At 43.0% G+C, this 26,597-nt stretch overlaps 1 protein-coding gene across 1 annotated transcript in view; it reads left to right on the forward strand.

Moving 5' to 3' along the window:
• Positions 1–599: 599 nt before the first annotated feature.
• The window catches only part of snx19b (sorting nexin 19b), a 58,867-nt gene continuing 32,869 nt past the window's right edge, over positions 600–26,597 (forward strand). Inside the window, exons 1-11 of the mRNA XM_079514366.1 lie at positions 600–711; positions 2,801–3,073; positions 3,712–3,906; positions 4,167–5,444; positions 6,209–6,416; positions 9,285–9,385; positions 9,647–9,766; positions 10,686–10,810; positions 13,650–13,749; positions 14,551–14,728; positions 18,890–19,025. Coding sequence (XP_079370492.1) covers positions 2,825–3,073; positions 3,712–3,906; positions 4,167–5,444; positions 6,209–6,416; positions 9,285–9,385; positions 9,647–9,766; positions 10,686–10,810; positions 13,650–13,749; positions 14,551–14,728; positions 18,890–19,025 — 2,690 coding nt within the window. The 5' untranslated portion in view covers positions 600–711; positions 2,801–2,824. The remainder of the gene's footprint in view (positions 712–2,800; positions 3,074–3,711; positions 3,907–4,166; positions 5,445–6,208; positions 6,417–9,284; positions 9,386–9,646; positions 9,767–10,685; positions 10,811–13,649; positions 13,750–14,550; positions 14,729–18,889; positions 19,026–26,597) is intronic.

The raw sequence follows: 26,597 nt of genomic DNA on the forward strand, positions 1-26,597 counted from the left end.
GTTAACTAGTTGTACGAACGCTTGTTTTCTATTGTTGTATTGTTTATTGGATCTTGTTTAGTCGATACACTTAATTGTTTTAGCTCATGCTCATTTGATTTAGCTATTTTGTCTCATCTGGTTAAGGAAATAGGTAGCTGATATATTGCACTTTTACCTTAGCGCTAGGTATACTCTTGGTTGCTTGTTTTTGCAGAAAATGCACTAAAAACTTCTGGTGATTAGTAGTTTTTGTTCCCTACCTATGTTGAATACACTTATTGTAAGTCGCTTTGGATAAAAGCGTCTGCTAAATGACTGTAATGTAATGTACTTTAATTAATTTACTATTTTATTTTATTTTATTTTATTTTATTTTATTTTATTTTATTTTATTTTATTTTATTTTATTTTATTTTATTTTATTTTATTCTTATCTTATCTTATCTTATCTTATCTTATCTTATCTTATTTTATTTTATTTTATTTTATTTTATTTTATTTTATTTTATTTTATTTTATTTTATTTTATTTTATTTTATTTTATTTTATTTCCCCCAGCATTTCTCAGACGCTGTCAAAATGCGTCACTATACCCGGAAGTAAACAGAGAGAACAACAGAAGGAGCTGTCCGGAGCGAGCTGTCACATTACTGCCCTACATAATGCATTGCATGGAGAAGAGAGCAGCTCGCAAGAATTCCCCCTAACCCAATTATGATGACCACTCCGGTACGTTAAATATGAAACGTTTATCTTACGTCAGCTAAAATTACTGATGGCTAAACACCACATTAGGTTTTGTTGTGCTAGTTGTGAATACCCTTCTGTAATTCTACATACAGTATAGTTAGCATGTTGCTGCTGTCATTAGCACAGTTACACATTGGGACATGATGGAATATAATTCAATAATTCAGAAATGAATAAGGCTGGGTAGATGGCTAAATAGTAGTTTTTCTACAAAGTCATATCGTACAAGTAATTGTTTAACGCGTCACATCTTTCATTACAATATATTTGATTTTATACCGCCGGTATTACACTGGTCATCTGACTATACGTACACTACAGTATCGCTAACTTTCCAAGTTGAAGGAACACTAGTTGCATCATTCATGGTTACACAATCAATCATGCAGAGCAAAGCAGCTTTCCACGCTGTGACTAAGGGAATGTCTGTCATGGGATCGTGTGTGTGTGTGTGTGTGTGTGTGTGTGTGTGTGTGTGTGTGTGTGTGTGTGTTGCGCACGTGCGTGAGAGTGAGAGAGAGAGAGGGGGGGGCATACCAGCAACAGCAGTAATAGTGAGTGAATACATGAGAGGAACAATGAATAAGAATGATTATATTTGTACAGTCTATCAATTTGAGTGCATAGATACTGTATATTCATGCCACTACAGTCTAGCAAAAATATAATTTATAAATTAATTATGTACATTCTCATCAGTGAATATATATATATATATATCCAGTAAATTAATGATTAGCCGCAATTTGCAACACTAGATCTTTTTTTATAATGGGATGAATCTAGAGTTGCAATACCCTCCATTCGATCTGCTTGTATTAAACGACGTTAAACTCGCCAACATTGCAGCTGTGAATTATCCTCTTTCAAACTGCAAAGCGTTTGTTTCATAAAAATCCACCGTAGACATGTTGTGAGCTACTTTCTGTGAAGAAATTCCGTGCCGTGATATTTTTTGTGTAGTGTTGGAGTTTGTATTTGGAAGCACTCAAGTTTATTAACGGGACTTACCGCCTCCCGCATTATGTGCAAATTAGAAATGGGTGGTATGCAGGGTCGCAGTGACTTCGATGAGCGCTTCCAAACTCCAACACTTAACAAAAAGAGTCACCTGCACAGAATTTCTTGACAGGAAGTAGCTCATAACTACAGTGTCAGTGCCAGTGGATAGTCTACAGTGCCAGTGGATATTTATATGAAACAAACGCTTTACAGTTTGAAAGAGGATAATTCAAGCTTTCCCTACAGCTGCAATGTTGGTGAGTTTAACGTAATTTAATCGGAAATGCAATTTGGATCAATGGGCTGTCAATAGAGGTATTGCAACTCTATTTTTAGAGTAAACTTAATCTGTCACATTTTGAGGTATTTGGGTTGTTCTGTTGGGAGCTCCGTTTCAAGCGGCCATGTTCCTCAGCAACCCCACGTGACTCCGTATTGCAACTCTAGATTGATCCCATTATAAGAAAATGTAGTGTTGCAAAATGCATCTAAATGAATGATCTAAATGAATCATCAGTGAATATATGAATATTAGTGAAGTACCAATGGTGCTGGATGTCCCTGTTCATCAATCAATCAAAATCCAAGATAGGTTTCTGTCTTATGCACTCATCCCAACAGAGGGTACACTGTGGTTGAACACTTGAACCCCAGTATCCATATTCTGTGGGGAACATTAGCCAAAATAGCCGATCCACAAGCTCACAACGTGCGTTGTGAGCTTATAGATTGGCAATTTTCGACGAAGAGATTTTGTATAGAGGGAAGGTCCCAAGTACAGAGCAAACTCGGGTCCAATTGACCAAGTCTAGTCTATTAGGTTTAACCCATTTTTGTCTTCTACATCCTGACAGTTTTCTGAAAAAGCTATGTTTCTATGTCAGTCGTTCTTCGATTTTTCAAAAATAGCAGACCTACAAGCTCATAGCGCGCCACTCGGTGGCGCGCTATGAGCTTGTAGATCTGGTATTTGTCAATAGCTAAAGCATAACATAATGCTAACACCAAAAGGGGTTCCCGCCCAAAATGGGTTAAATGGTTATAATAACTTTGTTTGTTTTTCAAGGTCCTGAGATTCATCCTGAGATGAATGGTCACCACGGTACGTCTCATCCTGCGAGGTGCTGCTAAGCCAGGCATGGCCGAGGTGCTGAGTTGCCTGTTGGCCTTCGCTGTGGTGCTGGCCTGGCTGGTGCTCTTCCACCTCCTGGTGAACGTATGGCTGCTGTGTGCGTTCACCAGCCTGCTGGTTGTGCTGGGCGGCTGGCTCGGCTCGCAGGCGGCACTGGAATCCAACAGCGTAGTAGTGCACCTTGAGAGGTTTATCGCCCTGGAGCAGGTACGTTATTATGCGATTCATTCACTCACTGACTCGCTCATTGTCAGTTGTCAGGGCACCACGAGCTAAAGCAAAGTCCTTGTACATGACAACATGCATAACTCTGCTGTCTGACTGACTGGCAGAAACCACCTAACTCCAAAATGTTCATTTTTCAGGAAATGAAAGAACATCCAGCTCAGTCAAATCACCTTTTAATACTTTTCATTGGTTCAATACTCAATAGCACTGATTTATGGAAAAAGAAAGAAAAAGTGATGGCTAAATGGGTGGAGTTAGCTGGTTTGGCAGATATTTTGAGGATCCAATGGAGTTAAGAGGTTTTTGCCGAAGCACTTTTTAATACTTTCCATTGGTTCAATATATTTTTAACCAACACACAGGCGTAAAGGTCAATAGCATTGATTTATTAAAAAGACAAACACAAAAAAACTCCAAAATGGAGTTAGGTGATTTCTTCCAGACAGCAATGATAACGTAATTTGATGATGTGTTCATGACTCTGATGAAGACTTCAAGGTCGAAACGTTAGTCGTTTTTGTATACTGTACTCAGTACCTAATAAAAGGCTCTAAATGTCCGTGCTGCTCCAGTCTCTTCTCTGTAGGCAATGATGTGTATTTTGATTCTGAATCCAGGTTGAAACCACTGCGGAGGATGAGCTGCAGTTAGACCAGGAGATTGAGAACACAGTGAAGAAGATCATCAGGGACTTTGTATCTTCATGGTACTCCACTGTGTCCACGGAGACCAGCTTCCAGACGGAGGTGCAGGAGGCCATGGTTCTCATGGGCATGGAGCTGAAGGCACGTGCTAGACGGGTCGACCACAAGGTAACCACTATTATGAACCCGAGTGAAAGTGGAATGATTTCAGGTGTGTGTGTGTGTGTGTGTGTGTGTGTGTGTGTGTGTGTGTGTGTGTGTGTGTGTGTGTGTGTGTGTGTGTGTGTGTGTGTGTGTGTGTGTGTGTGTGTGTGTGTGTGTGTGTGTGTGTGTGTGTGTGTGTGTGTGTGTGTGTGTGCGCATGCGTGTGTGTGCGCTTTATGCTGATGCTTTGTATAAGGGCAATTCTTAATAACGTTTGAAAACAGATGCTGACCAAGAGGACCCTTGACCTGTGTGGCAGCCACCTGCAGAGCTACTTAAAAGCCAAGGAAGTAGTGGGTCTGGAGAAGCTTTCATCAGAAAACCCAAGTGATGAGAGCGACATGCTGTGGAAAGCCTACTCTGAGAACGGCATGCCTCACCCCGCCATGCGGAGTGCAGCCACGGAGGTGAACTACACCCGGTCCGTGGTGGACCTGCTGCTTCATGTCCTGGTTCCGCCACCTCACCTGGAGAGCCGCACAGGGAGATTGATCGTCGGGGAGCTCATCACCTGCAATGTCCTCTTCCCTCTCATCACCAAGCTGTCGGACCCAGACTGGCTGAATATACTGCTGATACAAGTATTTACAAACTCCCAGTCCAACGAACAGCCAGAGTTAGCTGGAACACAGCAGCTGATTTCACCACCACCACCACCGCCATTAGCGCCACCAACAACACTACTACCTGCACTCCCCTCTGCTCAGTCTGAGCCTCCTCGACAGCAGGAGAACAAATCAGGGCTCCAGAAGTATCCTGAAATCCCCCCGTCCTCTATGACTCTGCGGGTTGAGTCGCAAACACCCACTGATGCAGGGACAGTCCCGCTGGACCTGCCCATGTACGATGCGATCGACTCTGAGGACATGTACATGTGCCCACAGAACAATGTTGACGAGGAAGAGCCTAGTCGAACTTTTCTAAGACATTACCTGAGACCGGGGAAGTCCAACCCATTCTACCAGGAAAACGACTCCGATCTGGACTCCCCGTCAGCCGACTACAAACAAAGCTTGACGGATTCTCTCCTCATGATTGTTCAAGAGGAGGGCGTGCCTGACGGGTGGAAAGAATCCACCACCCCCACTGAGAACAGCAATGACTTGGAAGAGGATGCCTACACTGACCTGGTGGTTGGCCCCAAAGTACTGGTGAACTCAGAACCGCTAGAACTAACTTGTGTATGTGACTCCCCATCGTCCCGAAGGGTGGAGGGGGATTCCCATTCAAACAGCCTCCAGGACGCGGGGAAGGACAGCTGCTCTGTCCCCTCAAACCCAGCCAGGGAGCTCCTTCTCGGGGTAGAACAAGTGGGGATGGGAAACACCAACGAGCTGGCCGTGGTCAGTTCCTTGAATCCCCCGTCCCCCTCCTTCAGTTTTGAGCCCCTCAGCAGCCCAGAGGGACCGGTCATCATCCAGAACCTCCGGATCGCTGGTACTATCACAGCCAAGGAACACCGTGGCACTGGCTCTCACCCCTACACCCTCTACACTATTAAGGCAAGTAGATCAGAGCTCTGGCACCTCTACACTCTTATCTTTAAAGTAACTATAAGCAATAATATGTTAACATTTTAATGACTTTTCTTTTGGTATTCAGACAACCAGCAATGAGTGAACCGCTCCCCCAAAAATGTAGTCTCTGTTGACACATCTAGGGGCCACAATCTGCATTCAAAGACGTTCCTAGAAGCTTTGTCATTGGTCGAAAAACGAACCAATCACCAAACTAACCAATCAAAACCTATGACAAAGCTTGCAGGAAAATGTTTGAATACAGATTGCGACCCCTAGATCACAGAGACTAAATGTTTTTGCGAGCGTTTTACCCATTGCTGGCTGTCTGACTACCAAAAGAAAAAGGTCATTACAATTTTGACATTATAGATAGTACATTAATATGATGCATTATGTCATGCTGACTTGCTGAGCAATCAACATTCAACTATTGGTTATCGGTCGCCAATAGGTCAGAGTGAATGATCCTAGAATATTCTATAAAGGGAAGCGCCAGTACAAGGATGAGAGCTAAGAGGATGTTTAGAAGGGGTTTGTTTGGATTACAGGACCCTCTATACTATACACTCTTTATGTTTAGAAGGGGTTTGTTTGGATTACAGGACCCATACTACTATACACTCTTTGCACTTATTGGTATAGTTAATTCAAAATGCTAAAAATGACATTACAGAAATCGTAATCATCGAAATATTGGCCTGTCGATGCAAATGAAAAAGACATCTGGTGCGTTTTGCTTTCTATAGTATGAGACAGTGGTGGGCTGTGAGAACCCAGCATCTCTCCAGCAAGGCTCTGATGAGACGGACGAGTCCACCCAGACTGTCTGTGATAACAGCGCAGCACTCCCTGCTCATCCTGTGGCCTATCACACAGTAAACAGACGATACAGTGAGTTCCTCAACCTGCAGACCCGTCTGGAAGAGAAGCAGGACCTGCGGAAATTGATCAAAGGTAAAAAACACAAGATGCTGTGTGTGCAAGGTGGCTTTATTTATGGTTTCTGTCAATTAGGGCAGGGGTTCTCAACGTTTTTGGCCGGGGACCCCCGAAAATGCTTTGGCAACGTCTCGGGACCCCCGCCCCGCCCCCTTCCGACCCCCAATATAAATTGACTGCTACAATAACCTTAAACCATTTTGGGCGGGAACCCATTTTTGTGTTTTAAGCATTGTTATAATTTAGCTATTTAAAAATAGCAGATCTACAAGCTCGTAGCGCGCCACTCGGTGGCTTGTACGTCTGCTATTTTTGCTAATTTGGGGACCCCCTAAAATAATTTGGCGACCCCCCGAGGGGTCGCGACCCACGGGTTGAGAACCCCTGAATTAGGGCTCTGTGACCCCTTTTCCACCGGTTGGTTCTCAATGGGAACCGGTTAAGTTCTTTTTGGTTCTTAGTCCATGAGCCAGAGCTCCAAAATTGGTGGGAAAACTAGACCTATATTACATTGTTTATAGGTTCAATACAAGTAAATTAATACATGATAACCCTTCCACAGTAGTAGCTTTTTCATATTTTTGATTATTTTTGCATAATTTCCTACATAAGGCCTCATTTGCATATTAAAAAATGTAAAATTTGTAATACAATACATCATTGTCTTCGTGTAAGTACTCAATTGGGGAGGTTTCATGGTGATAACAATCTAATATAGGTATGGTTTTGCACATACAATTCATAATTAACGTTCTAAATTTGGAGCTCTGGCTCATGGACTAAAAACCAAAAAGAACTGAACCGGTTCCCATTGGGAACCAACCGGTGGAAAAGGGGCCTGTGAGTGACTGACTACTTCCCCTTGTGAATCTAGCTTTAATATCTTGGCTGGGGTAATGACTGAAGCCACATCCACACTAATCCACATCCACACGTTCTACTTAATTGTCATTGTCTCACAGTTGCGCTGCAACGTTTTGTGAGCATGTAGATATGCTATGTTGTGTTTCACAAATGAGCATAAATCACCCTTATGATGTTTTCACATGGAAACATATAACCTTTGCTACATTTGCAACTAGCATCCATACTAAAGGTGGCCTTACACTAGCCGATAATCGGGCATTTTTGACGCTCGGGGGGTGCCCGACCGCTCAAAGCGCGATCGGGATCAGCCCGATCAACATCAAGAATGTTTGATATTTGCTCTGCCCTGCTCCGATTATCCTGTAGTGTGTGGTGCTATCAGATTTCAGATTGAAAAAAATCGGCTAGTGTAAGGCCACCTTTAGGGCTCCATTTTCGTCACCGCTAAACCCTTTATGCCTAAACTTCTTTTCCTTTTTTACAAAACATTTTTGAATAGTTAAAATGGCCAGTCTACAAGCTCACGATGTATCAATGTAGATTGGCTAGTTGAACTATTCAAAAATGTTTTTCAAAATAGTGAAAAAGGCAAAGAAGGTTAGGGATATGGGGTTTAGCGGTGACGAAAATGGAGCCCCTAGTCACGACATGGCCTTCCTTGACTTTGTCCCAATCATGTGACCCTTATCCGGAAAGAAAAATGATCTTGAATAACTTACCAGAGGTTCATTTAACATGCATAACTAATTACATCATGCATTGCTGACCTTGTTTAGTGCAGTTAGATTCTGTAGCCTAACCTCACAGAATGTAGGCTACATACACCAAGATATTATTTCTGTGCTACAACTTTTTTTTAATGTTTTTTTGTGGTTTTCGCCTTTTATTTTTATATATTTTATGGAGGGACAGACAGTAGGCTGACAGGAAATGGGGAGAGAGATGGGGGGAAGACATGCAGTAAAGGCCGTCGGGATCGGGAGTCGAACCCGCGGCACACTGCCAGACTGGATTACCAGCCAAGGTGCCTGGACCGCTGAGCCACGGCCCAGGCCTACTACTCTTCTTTTACAATGGAAACATCTTAGTGTGACCTGAATTACCCTCGGTGGGACCAATAGAGTGTATTGATTGCTTGTATGGGTGACTTTATCATTCAATAAGAATAGATTGGCCTGTTTTTAATTGTAGCCACTGTAGTTTATCCAAACTAAGTGAAGTCTAGCTTTACAGTTTGAATAATGAAAGCATGCATCTTGGGTACTTGGTAGACCTAGAAATAAGTGTGACTCTGTAGATGACATCAACCTTGATCATTTTAAAATGTATAATTGAGTACCACAGACGAATAACAGTCTAAGTCCACACTATTGATCCATAATATATAAATGATAGATAAGGGTTCAGGACAACAAGGCCTTTTCGTGGAGGGGTCAGTCTGAAATTTGGACTTAGACTGTTTTTCGTCTGTGGTACTCAATTTTAGCACCATCTGGGTGGTGGAAAGTAACTAAGTACATTTACTTAAGTACTGTACTTAAGTACAATTTTGAGGTATATGTATTTTACTTGAATATTTCCAATTTCCATTTTCCAATCATTTTACTTCTACTCCACTCCATTTCTGATCAAAATATTGTACTTTTACTCTACTACATTTATTTGAAAACTTTACTTACTAGTTACTTTGTAGACTTTGATTATTATTACAAAACATACAGTAACCACTTCAGCCCTATATACATTTCGGCCGATGTACAAGCTTACAATGGGTTGCAATGCAACACATTGTGAGCTTGTAGATCTATTTTCAAACTTGAACTTGAAATGGGACATTCTGCACAATGAGTACTCTTACTTTTGGTACATTTTGTTACCAATACTTTTGTATTTTTACTCAAGTATATTTTGGATTCCGGACATCTACTTATATTTCTATATATTTCTACATTGCAGTATTTATACTTTTACTTAAGTAAAAACATTCTTTAACGACTGCTCACTGCTGTGGTCCAGGTGTGAAGGGGCCAAAGAAGATATTTCCGGACATGCCTTTTGGAAACATGGACACCGATAAGATTGAAGCCAGGAAAGGATTGCTAGAGACCTTTGTAAAGGTTAGTTATTGTTGTTAATTTCACGGATATGCTTTTAGTTATTCCTGTGAACTGCAGACATAATCTCTTGTATCGCTGGCTCCATTGCATCCGAAAACATTAACATCATAATCATAATATCTGCATGTGTATAATTTCATAATAAAGTGATTTTGAGTCGCTTTGTCAAACTGGTTTCAAAGGTAGGTTTAGATATCTATGAAATTATCTAACATTACTAGCAAATTCTGTCTTTTTTTTCTTTTCTTCTTTTTTTTCTAGCAACTCTGTGCTATCCCTGAAACAGCCAACAGCGAAGAGATGCAGGAGTTTCTTGCTCTCAATACAGATGCTAGGATAGCCTTTGTCAAGAAGCCTTTTATTGTGTCACGCATAGACAAGGTACGGTACTGGTAATGGTAATTGTTTTTTGTGTTAAAAGTTCTGAAAATGAACTGAGCTTGTGTTACACAAGTCAAAGTCGTACGATTAGTCACAGACGTTACCGCAGAGAAATTTGTTCTCCGCATTTGACCCATCTCTTGGAACGGTGAGCCGCAGCGTGCGCCGCGCTCGGGAATCATTAGTTGATTTGACCCCCCAATCCAACCCATTGATGCTGAGTGCCAAGCAGGGAGGCATTGGGTCCCATTGTTACAGTCTTTGGTATGACCCGGCCGGGGATCGAACCCCCGACCTCCCAGTTTCAGGGCGGACACTCTAACCACAAGGCCACTGTCTGGTCTTAGGTTACACTGTAGGTTTAGGGGTAGTGTTGGAATTGCGGTTACAGTAAGGGTTAAGCATGTTGTGGTTGAGGGTAGGGCTTGCAGAATCAGGATAAAGGACCTTGCAAACGTGAAGCGAGGAACGCAGGCGTTGTTGTTGCCTGGATCAACACAGGTCTCCTCCAGGTCTGCTCAAGAGGGGCGCAACAACGCAAGCGTAAAAAAAAAGCTAAACAGAATCCAGGTCTGGTGAGTCGTGGGCGTGTGCACGTAAAGAGCACGCGCAAAACCAATTCACGGGACCGCGCTCACGTAAATACGCTTGCGTTGTCGCACCGCGACTTCTCAGAGCAAAAACGCAGGTCTCATTGAAAATGAACTATAGGCGGGTTTTATCGCTCCCCGTTTGCAAGGCCCTTAAGGTCTTCTCAAGTGTGTGTGTGTGTGTGTGTGTGTGTGTGTGTGTGTGTGTGTGTGTGTGTGTGTGTGTGTGTGTGTGTGTGTGTGTGTGTGTGTGTGTGTGTGTGTGTGTGTGTGTGTGTGTGTGTGTGTGTGTGTGTGTGTGTGTGTGTGTGTGTGTGTACTCTATATAGATTGTGGTGAATGCCATCGTGGACACCTTGAAGACGGCGTTTCCTCCTCGCTCAGAGCCCCAGAGTCCCACCGAGGACAACGACGAGCTGGAGGGAGGGAAGATATCTGACAAGAACAAGAGCAAGTATGGTTCAACATGGCTGTACATGAATGTACAAAGTAACATTTAACAATCCTAACCTAGGTATGATGGAGGGACATGACCTTAACATTACTTTATGTTGGACAACAAGGTCTAAGAGGAGGTAACTGCAGAACATTCCTGCAATGGGGATCAATTGCCACATTTACTACATAGGGCAGTATTATGCGTGTCTTAAGTACCAGGTCTTATGACTTAACTTAAGACCTGGAGACGTGGTCAATGCTGTTTGGCCACTCAGAATAGCCACATGGCATTGATCACGCCTCCAGGTCTTAAGTTAAGTAATAAGACCTGGTACTTAAAGCTGCTATAAGCAATAATATGTCAACATTTTAATGACCTTTTTATTTTTTATTTTTTTGGTATTCAGACAGCCAGCGATGGGTAGAACGCTCCCAAAATAAATGTAGTCTCTGTGACACATCTAGGGGCCGCAATCTGCATTCAAAGATGTTCCTAGAAGCTTTGTCATTGGTCGAAAAAAACCCGGTCGCAATGACTAACCAATCAGGAAGCAGATAGGCAAATCGACCAATGACAAAGCTTCTAGGAAAATCTTTGAATGCAGATTGTGGCCCCTAGATGAAATGAAATGAAATCTATATTTACCCAGGGTATCTGGGCTAAGCTCAAGAACTTGTTTCCAGCCAGGCCCTGCTCATAGAACACATTTCATCGTAGTGGTTGATGCCTTGTTCAAGGGCATTTCAGATGTGTCATAGAGACTACATTTTCTACCCATTGCTGGCTGTCTGAATACCAAAATAAAATAAAATAAAAAGGTAATTAAGATTTTGACATATTGCTTATAGCAGCTTTAAGACACTCATAATACTGCCCATAGTCACATGAGTATTAAGTCCATTTTATGGTAACCCTCAAAGCCTGTTCATGCAACGTGACAGTCAGCTCCAGACATGGTGAATGACTACAGTTAACTTTACTTAGTGGAGAGTCTGAGATATCTGCTGATCAGATGACGACATTCTTCTCATTATGTGTATAGCATGATTCACCACTTTGTATTGTGCTAGCTCTGGTCCATAGCTCTAAATGCAACGCAAATGCGTTGCATTTAGAGCTATGTTACTCTCAACTTCCGTCGCTCGCATGAATGCAGACCAGCCTCTCCTCTTTAGCGTAAATAAAAATAACGTTTTTGCTACTCACCAAAACAAAGGCGGGTTGTGTCATTAGAAAGCCTACTTTCCTTAGTGGACGCACTCTGAGCCCCCCACCACACGTATAAACGGTACTTTTTGGCCAAAAGGGGATTTTGTTTCCACCGGGAAAAAAATACTTTTAGTTACTCCGCTGCGCCTTGTACCGATATTGCCCAGAGAATTGCCTCATAGAGAATATTTTTCCTCCGGTGAAAAAAAATCCCTTTCTGGCCAAAAAGTACAGTTTATACGCCTTTTGTTTTGGTGAGTAGCAAAAACGTTCTTTTTAATTACGCTAAAGAGGAGAGGCTGGTCTGCATTCATGCGAGCGGCGGAAGTTGAGAGTAATGTAGCTCTAAATGAAACGCATTAGAGCTATGGACCAGAGCTAGTATTGTGCATACTGTAGTATTTGTGTCTGTATGTCATTGCTGTTGGGCGGAAACCTTGTATGTCCAAAACCTTTTACTTTTCAGGAATATTCACCAACAAAAAACGATTACTGACTACTATCGTGGGAAGTTTGGAAAATTCCTTTACACCCACAATATGGGTGTAAACCAGTGTTTCCCAAAGTGGGGTCCGGGGACCCCCAGGCCCCCAGGGGTAATTGAAGGAGTTCCAGGGGGGACCCAGCTAAATTATAATTTGGAACCAAATGGACCCTTATCAGTGTGTGTACAAATGGAACCAAATGGACCCTAACGGGTCCATTTGGTTCCATTTGTACGCTCTCAGAGTTAAATTTGCATTGATTTTACAATATAAATTGGGGGTCCCAGAGATAGAAATGCTATTAAATGGGGGGTCTGTAGACTAATGCATGTCAAACTGGGGTTCGTTGAAATTAAACGCGTTGAGAATCTCTGCTAGAGCCGTACAAATCTTCTCTTATGGGGGGTCCCTGGCATATATTTTTCAAATGGGGGTCCGCGGGCTAATTAGTGTCAATTTGGGGGTCCTTGACATGAAAGAGTTTGGGAACCACTGGTGTAAACAGCTTAGTGAATCGGGGCCATGTATTTATTATTTAGTCTCAAGCTCTTGGTAATACTTTTCATTGGTAAAACATGTATGAAAGCCACAGACAGACTATTTACCTGGTGTCCATATTTTGGGCATGTCATTAGAGGCTAATTATTATCTTTCAAACATAGAAAATGTACAAAGTCGCAGCACGTCACAAGTGAGTTTGTAGATTGCTACTTTTTTCGTGCGACACTGTTATACCACAAAGTATGAAAAAGGAACAAACACCCGCACACTATCTTCAAATGCAGTGACCAACTTTTATTAAGGGAAACGGCAACGTTTCGGCCTATGCAGCCTTCATCAGGCTATCTTTAGCCATATAAATTAATTAAATAATTTATCATAAAGATGATAGGCCGAAACGTTGCTGTTTCCCTTAATAAAAGTTGGTCACTGCATTTGAAGATAGTGTGTGGGTGTTCCTTTTTCATTTTTGGGCACCGTACCCTCTCCTACGCACCTGTCGCCTGTAGGTGTGCAAAAGCCTTGCTTTTTATACCACAAAGTATAAAATATGCCAATTTTCTTTTTAAATCCAAAAATATGAAACAATGTTTCTGCCTTACAGCGACGATACGAGTGAATACGCATGCATGTGTGTATGACTGTGTGTTTGCTCCCAGGTCTCGTCTGCGCTTCACCAGCAAGGGCGGCCCTTTTATGAATGGCTCTGATGTAAGACCAGTACCACAGTTGCAGTTTGGTTGGGGACAGAGCAGAATGGTATGTTGTTGTAAAATGGTCCATTTATATAATGCTTTTATCCAAAGCGCTTTGCATAGATTGCACATTCACACAGCCATTCACACACACATTCATACTCCGATGGCAGAGGAAAACCATGTAACCTGCTCTTCGGGAGCATTCAGGGGTTCAGAGTAGCCTGGCTCCATCCCGTGTCAGGCTCAAGAACACTTGAGCACGACTCATCTATGCAGAGTACAGGTCCAGTCAGAGAGGTACACACGGCTGTTGTCTTATTATACTGCTTTGTTTTAGGGATGTGTGCATGCAAGTGCCATGCAAGGCACCAACCAGCACATCGGGAGCAATTTGGGGTTCAGTGTCTTGCTCAAGGACACTTCGACACTAACTCTGGGGGAGCCCGGGTTCGAACAGGCAACCTTGCGGTTACCATCCAGCCACTCTACCCCTGAGCCACCGCCGCCCTACTGTTTACTGTGTACAGTACATAACCCAAAGTCTGCAAATACTTTGAGTGTGCATATCCCCGGGTATGGACTAGTTGTTATTATTATTATGATGATTTATTCAGTATTTTTTTTATTTATTTAACCAGTAAAAACACATTGAGACTGCGTCTCTTTTTCAAGTGGGAACTGACCAAGCGGCAGAATACATAATTACACTTTCAACGCTACATTGTACGTATCGTGCAACAGCCAAATAATAAATCCATGAAAAATACCTCCAGAAGCCTATACAATATATACAACATAATAACCGGGTACAAGACATTTTGCACACAAGTACAGTAGCTGATGGGATGGTCTTCTCTCCCAGGTGATTAGCGGGATGTCCCCAGCAGATCTGGAGGACTTCATCAGTGAACAGGAGAGGTTGCAGGTGGTCCAGGATCCAGAGTCAGAAAGGGAAGACTGTCTATCGCTCAGAGAAGCAGGAGTCTGCGGTTGCCAGAAGAAGAACAGCTTGACAGAATGGGATCAGGGTCAGCAGCTCGGTAAGATCCTGCTGCCCTACTCCCTACCAGTTATTGACCATTGCACATGCACCAAAGGCCTAAACATGCTCTCGAAAAGCAAAAAGCATTTGTACTTTTTACATAGACATCGAGCATTATCCAATTCATCCACTAGATGGCAGCGGCAACACTTTCTGCAGACTAAATCTAGCGGCTAGATAGTCTGCATTGTACAGGCTAGATTATTCTTATTTAACTAAAACTAACAAAAACTAAAATAACAAAATATGTAAACCTAAATAATAACTACAATAAAATAAATGAACAATAACTAACTGAAACTGTATTGTGTGTTTACAAAATTAACTAAAATTACCTGAAATTATAGACAAGATGTGCTTAGTTTTCGTTTGTGGATGGTTGGCGGTTCATCTGTAACTGAATATGTTTTTAAATGCTATGTTTAGTTTTATTACATAATACTTACCTATTCAATCCACTTAAATGGCATTTTCAAAAATAAAAACGAAAAAAAACTAACCGAATTAGAAAAAAAAAACTAAAATGAAAAATCCTATGTGTCCCAAAAACAGAATACACAGCACACATTGAAAAACTAAACTTACTGTAACTGTTGGCTCAGTCTTATTATAACTAAGATATAGTTCTAAAAAGTAGGTTTTACATGGACAGATTTAGCTGCTACATCTGCAAACTTATAAAATGCATTTTTAAACTGGCCAAGTCTCTCTGTGCGTACATACGTGTGTACGTACAATGTACATGTGTAATATATAGCAGCCTAATTGCGGTAGGGAGGTTTTTTTTAAAGAAAATACTTGGTAAATGTTGGTAAATATATATTTTTAAAAGGCTTATATAAACACAATCAACCATCAGCAAATACATGAATTGTAATACACAAATCTACATAATCACTTTATGATCCTTAGTTCTACCTGTAATCCGGTCATGGCGTCTCTTGGTAGTTTGTTTAAAATTTCTCTGAAACGATCGCCCCAAATTGCGCCAGTGAAACTTGATTTGGCGTGTGGGACAGCCCCCCCCCCCCCCCCCCCCCCACCACCACCACCCCTGGAGGTGCACAGGAAAGGTTCTGGGACTGCCCTTCCGATGCTCGGAAGAGTCGGAATGATGGCAATTTGTAGTTATATATCACCTCACTTTCCAAAGAAAAGTAAGGAGTATGTATTCCGCTTAAGCGAGCTCATGTGTGCTGCACGTGGGTGTCTGGAACACGGCGAGTCTACGTTAACCCATTCAGGCCTGACGTCGAAATTTAAAAAAAAAAAGTTTTCTAAATCATGACAATTTTCGGAAAGATTTGAGGCACATTTTAACGATTTTTCAAAAATAGCAGATCTGCTATATCTGCTATTTTTCAATAGCTAAATTATAACATAATGTTTAAAATGCTAACGCTAACGTGACATGGATGCGTTCCAGGTATCAATGGATTAGTCAAGTGTTGCCTGCCCTGGGATAGTGACTGACTTGACTCATAGTGGTCCTGTTGCCTGCCCTGGGATAGTGACTGACTTGACTCATAGTGGTCCTGCATTGTCCAGCGATGGCTCATGGATTTGGACAGCAGCAGCACTTCTGTGTTTGTTCTGTCTGTACTGAAATAATTATAAAGTCTATGTACTGTAACACCCACACGGACAGCTGGAATCTCTGACATCAGTCTTGGCTCGAGGCGAGGTTAGAGATTGAGAGGCTTTCGGCATGACACATCTTGGTCTTCTTCCCGGTTCCACACATGTCTTGTCTTCTAGAGGTATCAGAGAAGAACGCGGTTGTACGTGTGTGTGTTCTGGTTTCTAAAAGTCTTTTGTTGTTTTGAAATGCAACATGTACATGTATATTAGACATAATCTTAGATTACATTTGAATGTGAGATGAAAGACAGGGATTGTAATATCGGCAGAATACAGCCGTTGCTTCCGCTGTTTTATTTGAAGGAATCCAGTCTTATTTCCATTTACGTATGTATTGGTCATACGGGTATCATGTCTGTATTGTCAACAATACTGTCATCAAATGTGACAGTTTCTGACCGAGACTAAGTCATTGCATTTTTTTTAAAATTTTCGTTCTTTTCGTGTCATGTGAAAGCAGACTGACTCAACTCTCAAACCATATTTATATTTATATCTATGAAATTGACTGCAAATAGTGCATTCATGTCTCTGCCGTTGAGAACCTTATGAACTGCACTATGCATTGTGTTACGTACAGTATATGTATGTACGCACTGTCAGCAACGCCGTGTGATCAGGAGAACAGCTTTCTCCATGATCGGTATTCGGTACATTACACAGTAAGGACATAAAAGTGATAAAGTTCTACTTTGAAGGATGCGTCTCAGCATCCCCTTGTGTGTTTAGTCTGTGTGCTTTGTGATGTATGGCATAGTTGTGAGTCATTATACTTGAATTTTTTGTTGACGCATCTGAAGTCACAGGAATATGACTGGGTGCCACTGAAGACGTTTTAACATTTTCAAAAAGGCCCTTCATTCTCCTCTCCCTGTGAATCTGCAGAGAAAATATGAATTTAGCTTCAAGAGATTTAACATTTTCTTCTTGTTTGTAACCTGCTGTATACCTGCTGTAGGCTACATCATGGTTACTGTTTGTTACTAGATCTAGGTTTATTCCACCTTATAGTTTATTGCACTGTTACACAGTGCCCCGTTCTTACTGTCATAGACAATAATTTATGATCTCACTCGCATCATCGGAAATTATCGCCATGTCTTCATGCTGCACTGGAACGGGAGTTTCCTTGTTAAAGTGAATCCAAACAGACCTGTTTTGGTTGTCTGGTCATTGTCTGGACAGCCAGGGCCAAGGGTGAATGAAGAGCTTGGCTTAGTCTCACTGACCAGACGTCTCAGAGATGTCGCACTCCAGACATCCCTCAGACTTACAGCCACAGTGGGAGCAGACTAGGCTTTTTCCTAACCTTCCCACATGCGTTCCCACACCACGGTCCTCTGTGTGTCTTATGTCCACCCTTCACCCTTTCCAGGAGCCCCGCAACCATTAACTCCTTGAAGCCCCTTGACCCGAGGGTCCGAATTCCACTGCCAACCTTATTTTAAGTACAAATTTGCTTAATTTCCTATAGAAATTAAGTTTGGCTTGACTTGGCAAAATAGGCAATTGAAATGTCCCACTAGACTAGCAGTTCAACCACTAGAGGGCACCATTGATGTACTATATAGATGAACGGTTTGATTGGATTTCAATTTGACCTGTATGTTCTTTTGGAGGTATTGGTCAAGTACAATTACACATACCTGCAATTGTTTGTCCTCTTCATTTCACACATGTTGGCTATTAGGAGCAATGAGCAACTATTGAACAGATCCACAGAGGGGTTCAAAAGCCTCTGCTCCCACTATTATTGATAATAGTATTAACAAAACATCCATTAGATATGAAACATCAATTGGATATGATTTAGTAGAGAAATTCAGGACTGTCTAGATATATTATAGGTGGAGTGATAAACATGAAAGTAAAAAAACGTGTTCTATTCCTGTTATTCTAATCGGGGGACCTGGTTCACCATGAGAGCAGAATGAACTACATGGAAGCGTAGAGAACCAGCAGCTTGGTTTGGGGAATGCCAGGTCAAAGTCAAAGTCGTACGATTAGTCAGACGTTACCGCAGTGAAATTTGTTCTCCGCATTTGACCCATCTCTTGGAACGGTGAGCCGCAGCGTGCGCCGCGCTCGGGAATCATTAGTTGATTTGACCCCCAATCCAACCCATTGCTGCTGAGTGCCAAGCAGGGAGGCATTGGGTCCCATTTTTACAGTCTTTGGTATGACCCAGCCGGGGATCGAACCCCGACCTCCCAGTTTCAGGGCAGACACTCTAACCACAAGGCCACTGTCTGGTCAAGGTGTCCTTGAGGGGAAGGCAGGGGTTCACCAGCTAAATCGTTGTGTATTCCAAAGTTACCCTTACCGGAGTGTAACTTAACTTGTTAAATTAACACTAAAGGTTTTACAGTGTATACTGGGATCCCAGGGATAAAACATTCTATCAAATGGGGGTCTGTGGCCTGATGCGTATCAAACTGGGGGGTCCTTGAAATTCAAAAGGATGAGAATCACTGACATGCCATTGCATTTTGTGTTGTGTTTACTTTCCACATGGCAGGTGTAGTGTCTGAGACGGCGCTGGCTGAAATGGCTCTGGACGTCCTGTGTCTGCTCGTGAAACAACAGTGGAGCTGGCTTTGCACCCAGAACATCCAGAGGACCATCAGGCTTCTGTTTGGGACCTTCATTGACAAGTAAGCTGCTGGGGAACAATGTGCTGCAATTCTTCCAAGTTTTTGGGTGAATTTCTTTTTTTTTTATCAGATTTAATTTAGATCTCTGAAACCTAAACAGATGACTAACGATTTTACTCTAGATGCTCCAAATGAGTTTACACAGCCATCCACCAGAGCTTAAATTACAGTGAAGGCTCAGGTCATGTGCCATACAGTAGATGAAGGCCTAATTTGTTTGATTTTTCTCCCTCTCTGCTTGAAATCATGTATTTTCTTTATTTTTGCATATCATAATGACATTATTTTTGATGTGCTGCATTTTCTTTGAAAAATCTATGGGATGTAGTTATACCATTTTAACCACTGTGAGCGGGCCGGGTCCCTCAGGTGTCTTTACATGGCCATATTCCCTCCGCACCAAATCTCATGACATAACCCGTGAGCTTGTAGGTTTTTGGTGAAGGTTCGCATTTCCCTTAAATGTTTTCCTATTATGACGTGTCCCGAATAGACGCACGCTTTCATGTGGCTAAAAAACTCCTGACCTCTGAAGGAATTTGTGCTTCCAGCAATGCTGCACTTGCCTGTAAGGAACAATTGGTCATCATCGCTTGCTTGCTTGGCTGGTTGGACACATGTGGACTGTGTCGAAGTGCTGGCCTGGGTATATTTCAAACCTGTTAACTGCATTATACGGCATGCTGTGAAGTCGCAGCGTTTTATATGACATGGACGCCTGTGGGTCCATGTCTGTCCACTGCCTTGGACATCGAATAGGACTGATCTTATTGGGTCATAAATGCAGACTATAGTGTTCATCAACGTGTTGCTAACCTCGGACCCGATTTATACTTTGCATACAGTGTCACACACAAAAAACTAAGGCAATCTGTAAGCTCACAATTTGGGCTGTCACGATTACAACATTTTAGTTGACAATTAATTGTCATAAAATAATTGTGATTAATGACTTAATTGTGTTTGACATTGAGCATTGGAACATATCAACTCATATTTGATTCATCTTTGGCTTTTAGGCTTCAGAAACAAAAGTTGCACAAGGCAGTTATGACAAATAACATACATAATGTAATTAGTTTTATACGTGAATAGTGGAATTAGCCGAGTGGAAATAGCCTATACTATCTACAAGCTCACAATGTGTTGAATTGCAGCATGTTTTGGGCAATCTTAGCCAATCAGAGTAGGATCTGAGAAATCCAGCAGGCTCGTCTTGATCACATGACTACAGAGATCATGTACCGATTTGCGTGAGATTTGGATGAAATCTGTGCGACTAACATAAACAATGTGTTTTGCAGAAATTGGCCTCATGGTGGCACTATAACCGGCAGATGTGGAGGGATGCAGGGAAAATGTTTTTCCATGGCCTCTAGGGAGTACGCATACATAAGTTGTATACAGATCGATGCAGTTATAGGTAAAACAGGAATTGCCCTGTTATAGCGCCACCGTGAGGCTGATTTTGAAAAAAAAATCACACGCGTGTGAACTGAGTGGTGCAACTCCCCTCTCCCCCTGCCTCTCTCTCTTTCTCTCTCTCTGTAATTAGCAGGCAACAGTGCAACACTATCTTTCTCTCTCTGTTTCTGGCACAACAGCGCCACTTTTGCCCCTACTGGTACTCTACACATAGTCACGGACATTGCTGTTCCTTGGAGTGGTTGCACCACTCAAAAATAGTGGCATGCCGTCCTCGGCCTAGTGGAAATGTGTGTGTATAATTTCACTGAAATTGGACACTGTTTGTGATTTGTGGCATTTTGTTCCAAACTGACCAATCATGTCAGGATGGAAGATGGGAAATGGTGCAGATCCGTGTTGATCACATGACTATGGAGATAGTGTATACTGAATTGTGTGATGTATGGATAAAATGTGTACGAGTAATCTACAGAAATGTGTTTTGCCTAAATCGGCCTCATTGTGGCGCTATAACAGGCCGTTGAGGAATATTTGGGGCAGAGGTTTGTCGTTGGCATCCAGGGAGTGTGTGTGTGCAAAGTTTGGCATGGATCGGGGCAACGGTGCCGGAGATTAGCTCGTAACGGAAGGACGGACACACACGCACACACACACACACACACACACACACACACACACACACACGGACGGACGGAGAGCAAAACATACTCTCTCCCCATGCCTTCGGCTTGGTGGAGACAATCAGGCTTTAGTCTGCACAAACTACTATATAAAGACATGCAAATAAGAACAAAATAAAGCAGACCAAGAGAATTCCTAGAGAATCCTTTGTAGTTACAGTAAGTATGTCTTTGTAATTTAAAGTAAATGTGCAGTGATACAATTGCAAATGTGCAAGTAATAAGAACTTGCAGGTTAATCTGTTCTGAGATAGTATGTTCTGTTTTAGGACTATTTTAAGTAAGTTGGCAGATACAGTACGTATCCTTTTGGGTTTTTCCTCTATTCAGATTAAAAAGCTGATAGTGAAGGGGAGGCACTCTCATGAGTCAGTCCCTGGCCGGCTAGAGGGTACATCACGGTCCAGAAGCTGAGGTCTTAACCTCACAGCTGTTGATTGGCATGACTTAGCATTTTGTTATGTTGTTTAGCAAGTCGTTATTGAACCTTATTGAACCCCAAAAATGTGCCTGTGGCAGGCAGGGAAGGGGGTTCTGAGGTGGTCTGAGGTGGCCTGAGGTGGACCGTAGGAATGTGTTTTACCTGCTCTAAATGAAACCAGCTTTTTATGTGTTAGTAGAGTGGAGCCAGTAGACACTAGCTGTCTCGTGTGTGTGTGTGTGTGTGTGTGTGGGGGGGGGGGGGGGGGGGGCATGACACATTACGTTTATTCAAAAGTCAAATAGTTCTCCTTAGAAGTCACAAATATCACATCGTCACCTGTAGCTGAAACTCTTCCCTAGAACTAAACATTACTGCAATTTATTGAGTCCTCTAAAAGTGATGAACGTCTTCATAAGATGACCACACATACATCCATTGACACAAACAAAGATGAATGACATTTCTGTCTCAGCTGCCATTCATGTTCTACTGTGCCAAGTACGAGAATATGTCCATTTATTGTTATTTGGAGAATTGAATGGACCAGGTGTGGTACTAGTAATTAAATAAAATGCAAACGCATAGTACCATCCATGTTGTGCCCTGGTGTGTTGAGTTTGCAGCAGTAAACTAAGCTGTAATCATAAAATTACATTTTAACACTCACACAAAAACTGTCCATGGGAAGCTCCATTTATGTACATCGGTAAACTAGAGTTGATAGATGTACATCTCAATATATTTTTTATCCCACGATTTTGTAACCCATTTTTCACCCCTGTGTCAATTATCTAATGTGATCCTGGGCTCTACACACCCTCTGCCAACCTAGTCCCCATATATGGGAGACATGGGGAGAGCAACGGACTTGAACTCATGCTTCCTTCATGCCTGAGTGTCCAAGTTGCTCCTTTACACCTGACAGGGGGGAGTTTCCCTGGTTGGACGTAGCGCGTGGAAGGAACACGTTATTCCAACCAGTTCCTTTCCCCTCCGTCAGGCGCCCCGGCTGGCCAGGGGGAGGCAGTTTAGAGACCAGGATTACTGCATGTTTTTTGTGAGGGTACCTACCTACCCTAGGGGACCCGCGGGGAGAACATGCAAACTTCACACAGAAAGGCCCTTTCGCCAACCTCGCCTCGGGTATGGGCATGTACATCATGAACGTAAATGATGCAGAGGAAACCATGAAAAGCATCAACCTGCACATCGGGACCAGATCACGGTTCATCGTCTTGCTCAGGGACACTCCGACACTAACACATCGGGAGCAGATCACGGTTCATCGTCCTGCTCAGGGACACTCCGACACTAACACATCGGGAGCAGATCACGGTTCATTGTCTTGCTCAGGGACACTCCGACACTAACACATCGGGAGCAGATCACGGTTCATCGTCCTGCTCAGGGACACTCCGACACTAACACATCGGGAGCAGATCACGGTTCATCGTCTTGCTCAGGGACACTCCGACACTAACACATCGGGAGCCCAGATTCCAATCGGGAACCTTCCGAGTCCCAAGCGGCCGATCTACCACCTCAGCAGTAAAACGGGGAATGCAGATACCAATATTAACCCATTTTGACCTGACCTCAAAAATAGCAGACCTACAAGCTCCTACCTACAACCTACAAGCTCATAGCGCGCCACCGAGTGGCGTGCTACGAGCTTGTAGATCTGCTATTTTTCAATAGCTAAATTATAACATAATGTTTAAAACGCCAAAAGGGATTCCCGCCCAAAATGGGTTAGGACGTTAATCTGAATCAGGAAAATGTAAATCCATGACATTAAAAATGCAAAACCTAGTTTATTTAAAAGTAAACGTCAGCAAGCAAAGCCACACCAATGCCAAAGTCATCTTTCACCTCCATCCGTGATTTAATGACATTTGCCTCTGGATGACTCTGTGCTTGAAGTGCTTTTACAAGCTTTTCCGCTCAGAAGAAGAAGAAGCAGCGATGGAAAGTTCCAGATGGGAGTGGTCACTCTGTCTCTGTAGCCAGGTCACCATGTGATGACACGCATAGTTCCAGATGGGAGTGGTCACTCTGTGTCTGTAGCCAGGTCACCATGTGATGACACGCATAGTTCCAGATGGGAGTGGTCACTCTGTCTCTGTAGCCAGGTCACCATGTGATGACACGCATAGTTCCAGATGGGAGTGGTCACTCTGTGTCTGTAGCCAGGTCACCATGTGATGACACGGATAGTTCCAGATGGGAGTGGTCACTCTGTCTCTGTAGCCAGGTCACCATGTGATGACACGCATAGTTCCAGATGGGAGTGGTCACTCTGTCTCTGTAGCCAGGTCACCATGTGATGACACGCATAGTTCCAGATGGGAGTGGTCACTCTGTGTCTGTAGCCAGGTCACCATGTGATGACACGCATAGTTCCAGATGGGAGTGGTCACTCTGTCTCTGTAGCCAGGTCACCATGTGATGACACGCATAGTTCCAGATGGGAGTGGTCACTCTGTCTCTGTAGCCAGGTCACCATGTGATGACACGCATAGTTCCAGATGGGAGTGGTCACTCTGTCTCTGTAGCCAGGTCACCATGTGATGACACGCATAGTTCCAGATGGGAGTGGTCACTCTGTGTCTGTAGCCAGGTCACCATGTGATGACACGCATAGTTCCAGATGGGAGTGGTCACTCTGTGTCTGTAGCCAGGTCACCATGTGATGACACTCATAGTTCCAGATGGGAGTGGTCACTCTGTCTCTGTAGCCAGGTCACCATGTGATGACACGCATAGTTCCAGATGGGAGTGGTCACTCTGTCTCTGTAGCCAGGTCACCATGTGATGACACGCATAGTTCCAGATGGGAGTGGTCACTCTGTCTCTGTAGCCAGGTCACCATGTGATGACACGCATAGTTCCAGATGGGAGTGGTCACTCTGTGTCTGTAGCCAGGTCACCATGTGATGACACGCATAGTTCCATATGGGAGTGGTCACTCTGTGTCTGTAGCCAGGTCACCATGTGATGACACGCAAAGTTCCAGATGGGAGTGGTCACTCTGTGTCTGTAGCCAGGTCACCATGTGATGACACGCATAGTTCCAGATGGGAGTGGTCACTCTGTCTCTGTAGCCAGGTCACCATGTGATGACACGCATAGTTCCAGATGGGAGTGGTCACTCTGTCTCTGTAGCCAGGTCACCATGTGATGACACGCGTAGTTCCAGATGGGAGTGGTCACTCTGTCTCTGTAGCCAGGTCACCATGTGATGACACGCGTAGTTCCAGATGGGAGTGGTCACTCTGTGTCTGTAGCCAGGTCACCATGTGATGACACGCATAGCATAGAGTTAGAGATTATACCGCCAGAAAGTGGTTTATGAACTGGAGAGTACAGTGGTTCATGACACAGTTGGTCTCATTTTAGACCAGGGCACTGTACCAGCCAGCTATAGTTTTCTGTGTCTTAAAACGTAACCCATTTTGGGCAGGAACCCCTTTTGTTATGCTTTAGCTATTGAAAAATAGCAGATCTACAAGCTCATAGCGCGCCACCGAGTGGCGCGCTACGAGCTTGTAGGTCTGCTATTTTTGAAGAATCGTGAAAAGTGACATGAAAGTGTTTGAGAACAACTGACATAGAAAAACATAGCTTTTTCAAGAAAACAGTCAGGATTTAGAAGACATTTGCAGAATCGTTCCCAGGTCAAAATGGGTTAAGCACATCAGTCTGCATTGAAAATCTATTAATTTGACAGTAATAATAAGTGTGTGTAGGAATAGTGAGAGAGAGAGAGAGACCGAGAGAGAGATTGATTACAATAAAGAAACATCTGCTCTGGATTTGATTTCAACTTTTTTATTTTCAGCACAGACCACACATTAATTTGAGTATATAGACATTGTAAAATGTGTGTGCGTTCTCTTTATTTGTGTGTGTACACACGTGCCTGTGACACTTGGCCCTTCAACTTTCCAAGAATTTGTCACTGACAGGTATAGCCGGCGAGCTGCCACCAGCACATTGAACATGCAGACAATGTTCTCAGGTTCTAGTCTTTGTGCAGTGACCTCATGTTCCCTGGGGCAGTATAGGGCCCAGCTACCCCCCCCCCCCCCACCCCACCCCCAGTATCGATGCCCACCGCTGGGATGTTTGCCCCTCTATTTTAAGGAGTAGCGGGAACCCAGCATCAAAGGCCCAGCGCTTTTGTTTATCTTTATCTATTTTAGGCAGCGAGCTGTCAGCACTGTGGAGACAGCTCTCTCCACAACAGTTATCTCCTCCTCTCATGAGCTGTGCATACATAGTACCACTTGCTGCCTGCAGTGCATTCCAACTTTTACATACAATAGCATATTTTGATGCAAGAAACCTCATGGAGGTTCCCTGGCTGGGTTTTTTTAATGCGCTTTAACGCTGACTGCTTAAGAGCACAGTCCTAACTTAAGAGATCTGTTATGCAGTGAAGGTTTTGCTTCACTCATAGACTTTCATTTCTAACTGATGTACTGGATGGAAATAAGGCGAAACCATGGCATATTAAAAGAGATGGCTACGTACATCGACGTGGGTGCTGGGTGGTAATCTTTTTAAATGTAAGCCACACACTGAGGTATTCTAAATATCTTTAGATCATTGCTGAGTAATGATGTTTGATCCGTGGTGGATCGGATTTTAGACTGCCATGGATTGAAACTGTACCGGATGACTTTTAAAAAGACGATAGCCAAATTAGTTATATCCGATTTTGCTTCCTGATTTTGGGGTACATTTTGGGGATCTTCAAAATAAAAGTCACCCCTGTATCCGCCGGCAGGGGCAGGACACGGACTGAAACAATTCTGGCACTAAATGAGTTAAGAAGATATCGAACTGCAAATCATAGAATGTGCATTCACTGTATCATGATATGCGATATCTCTGAAAAGGCTTATCGTGGAGACATTTCATCACAATACGATAATTTATCACCATATCGCCCACCCCTAAGTTAAAGTATTCAATGAACATTGAGTGGCAGTGGCTCAGGGGTAGAGTGGCCGGATGGGAACCGCAAGGTTGCCA

This window comes from Electrona antarctica (genome assembly GCF_951216825.1).
Source record: "Electrona antarctica genome assembly, chromosome: 11".
Lineage (NCBI taxonomy): Eukaryota > Metazoa > Chordata > Actinopteri > Myctophiformes > Myctophidae > Electrona > Electrona antarctica.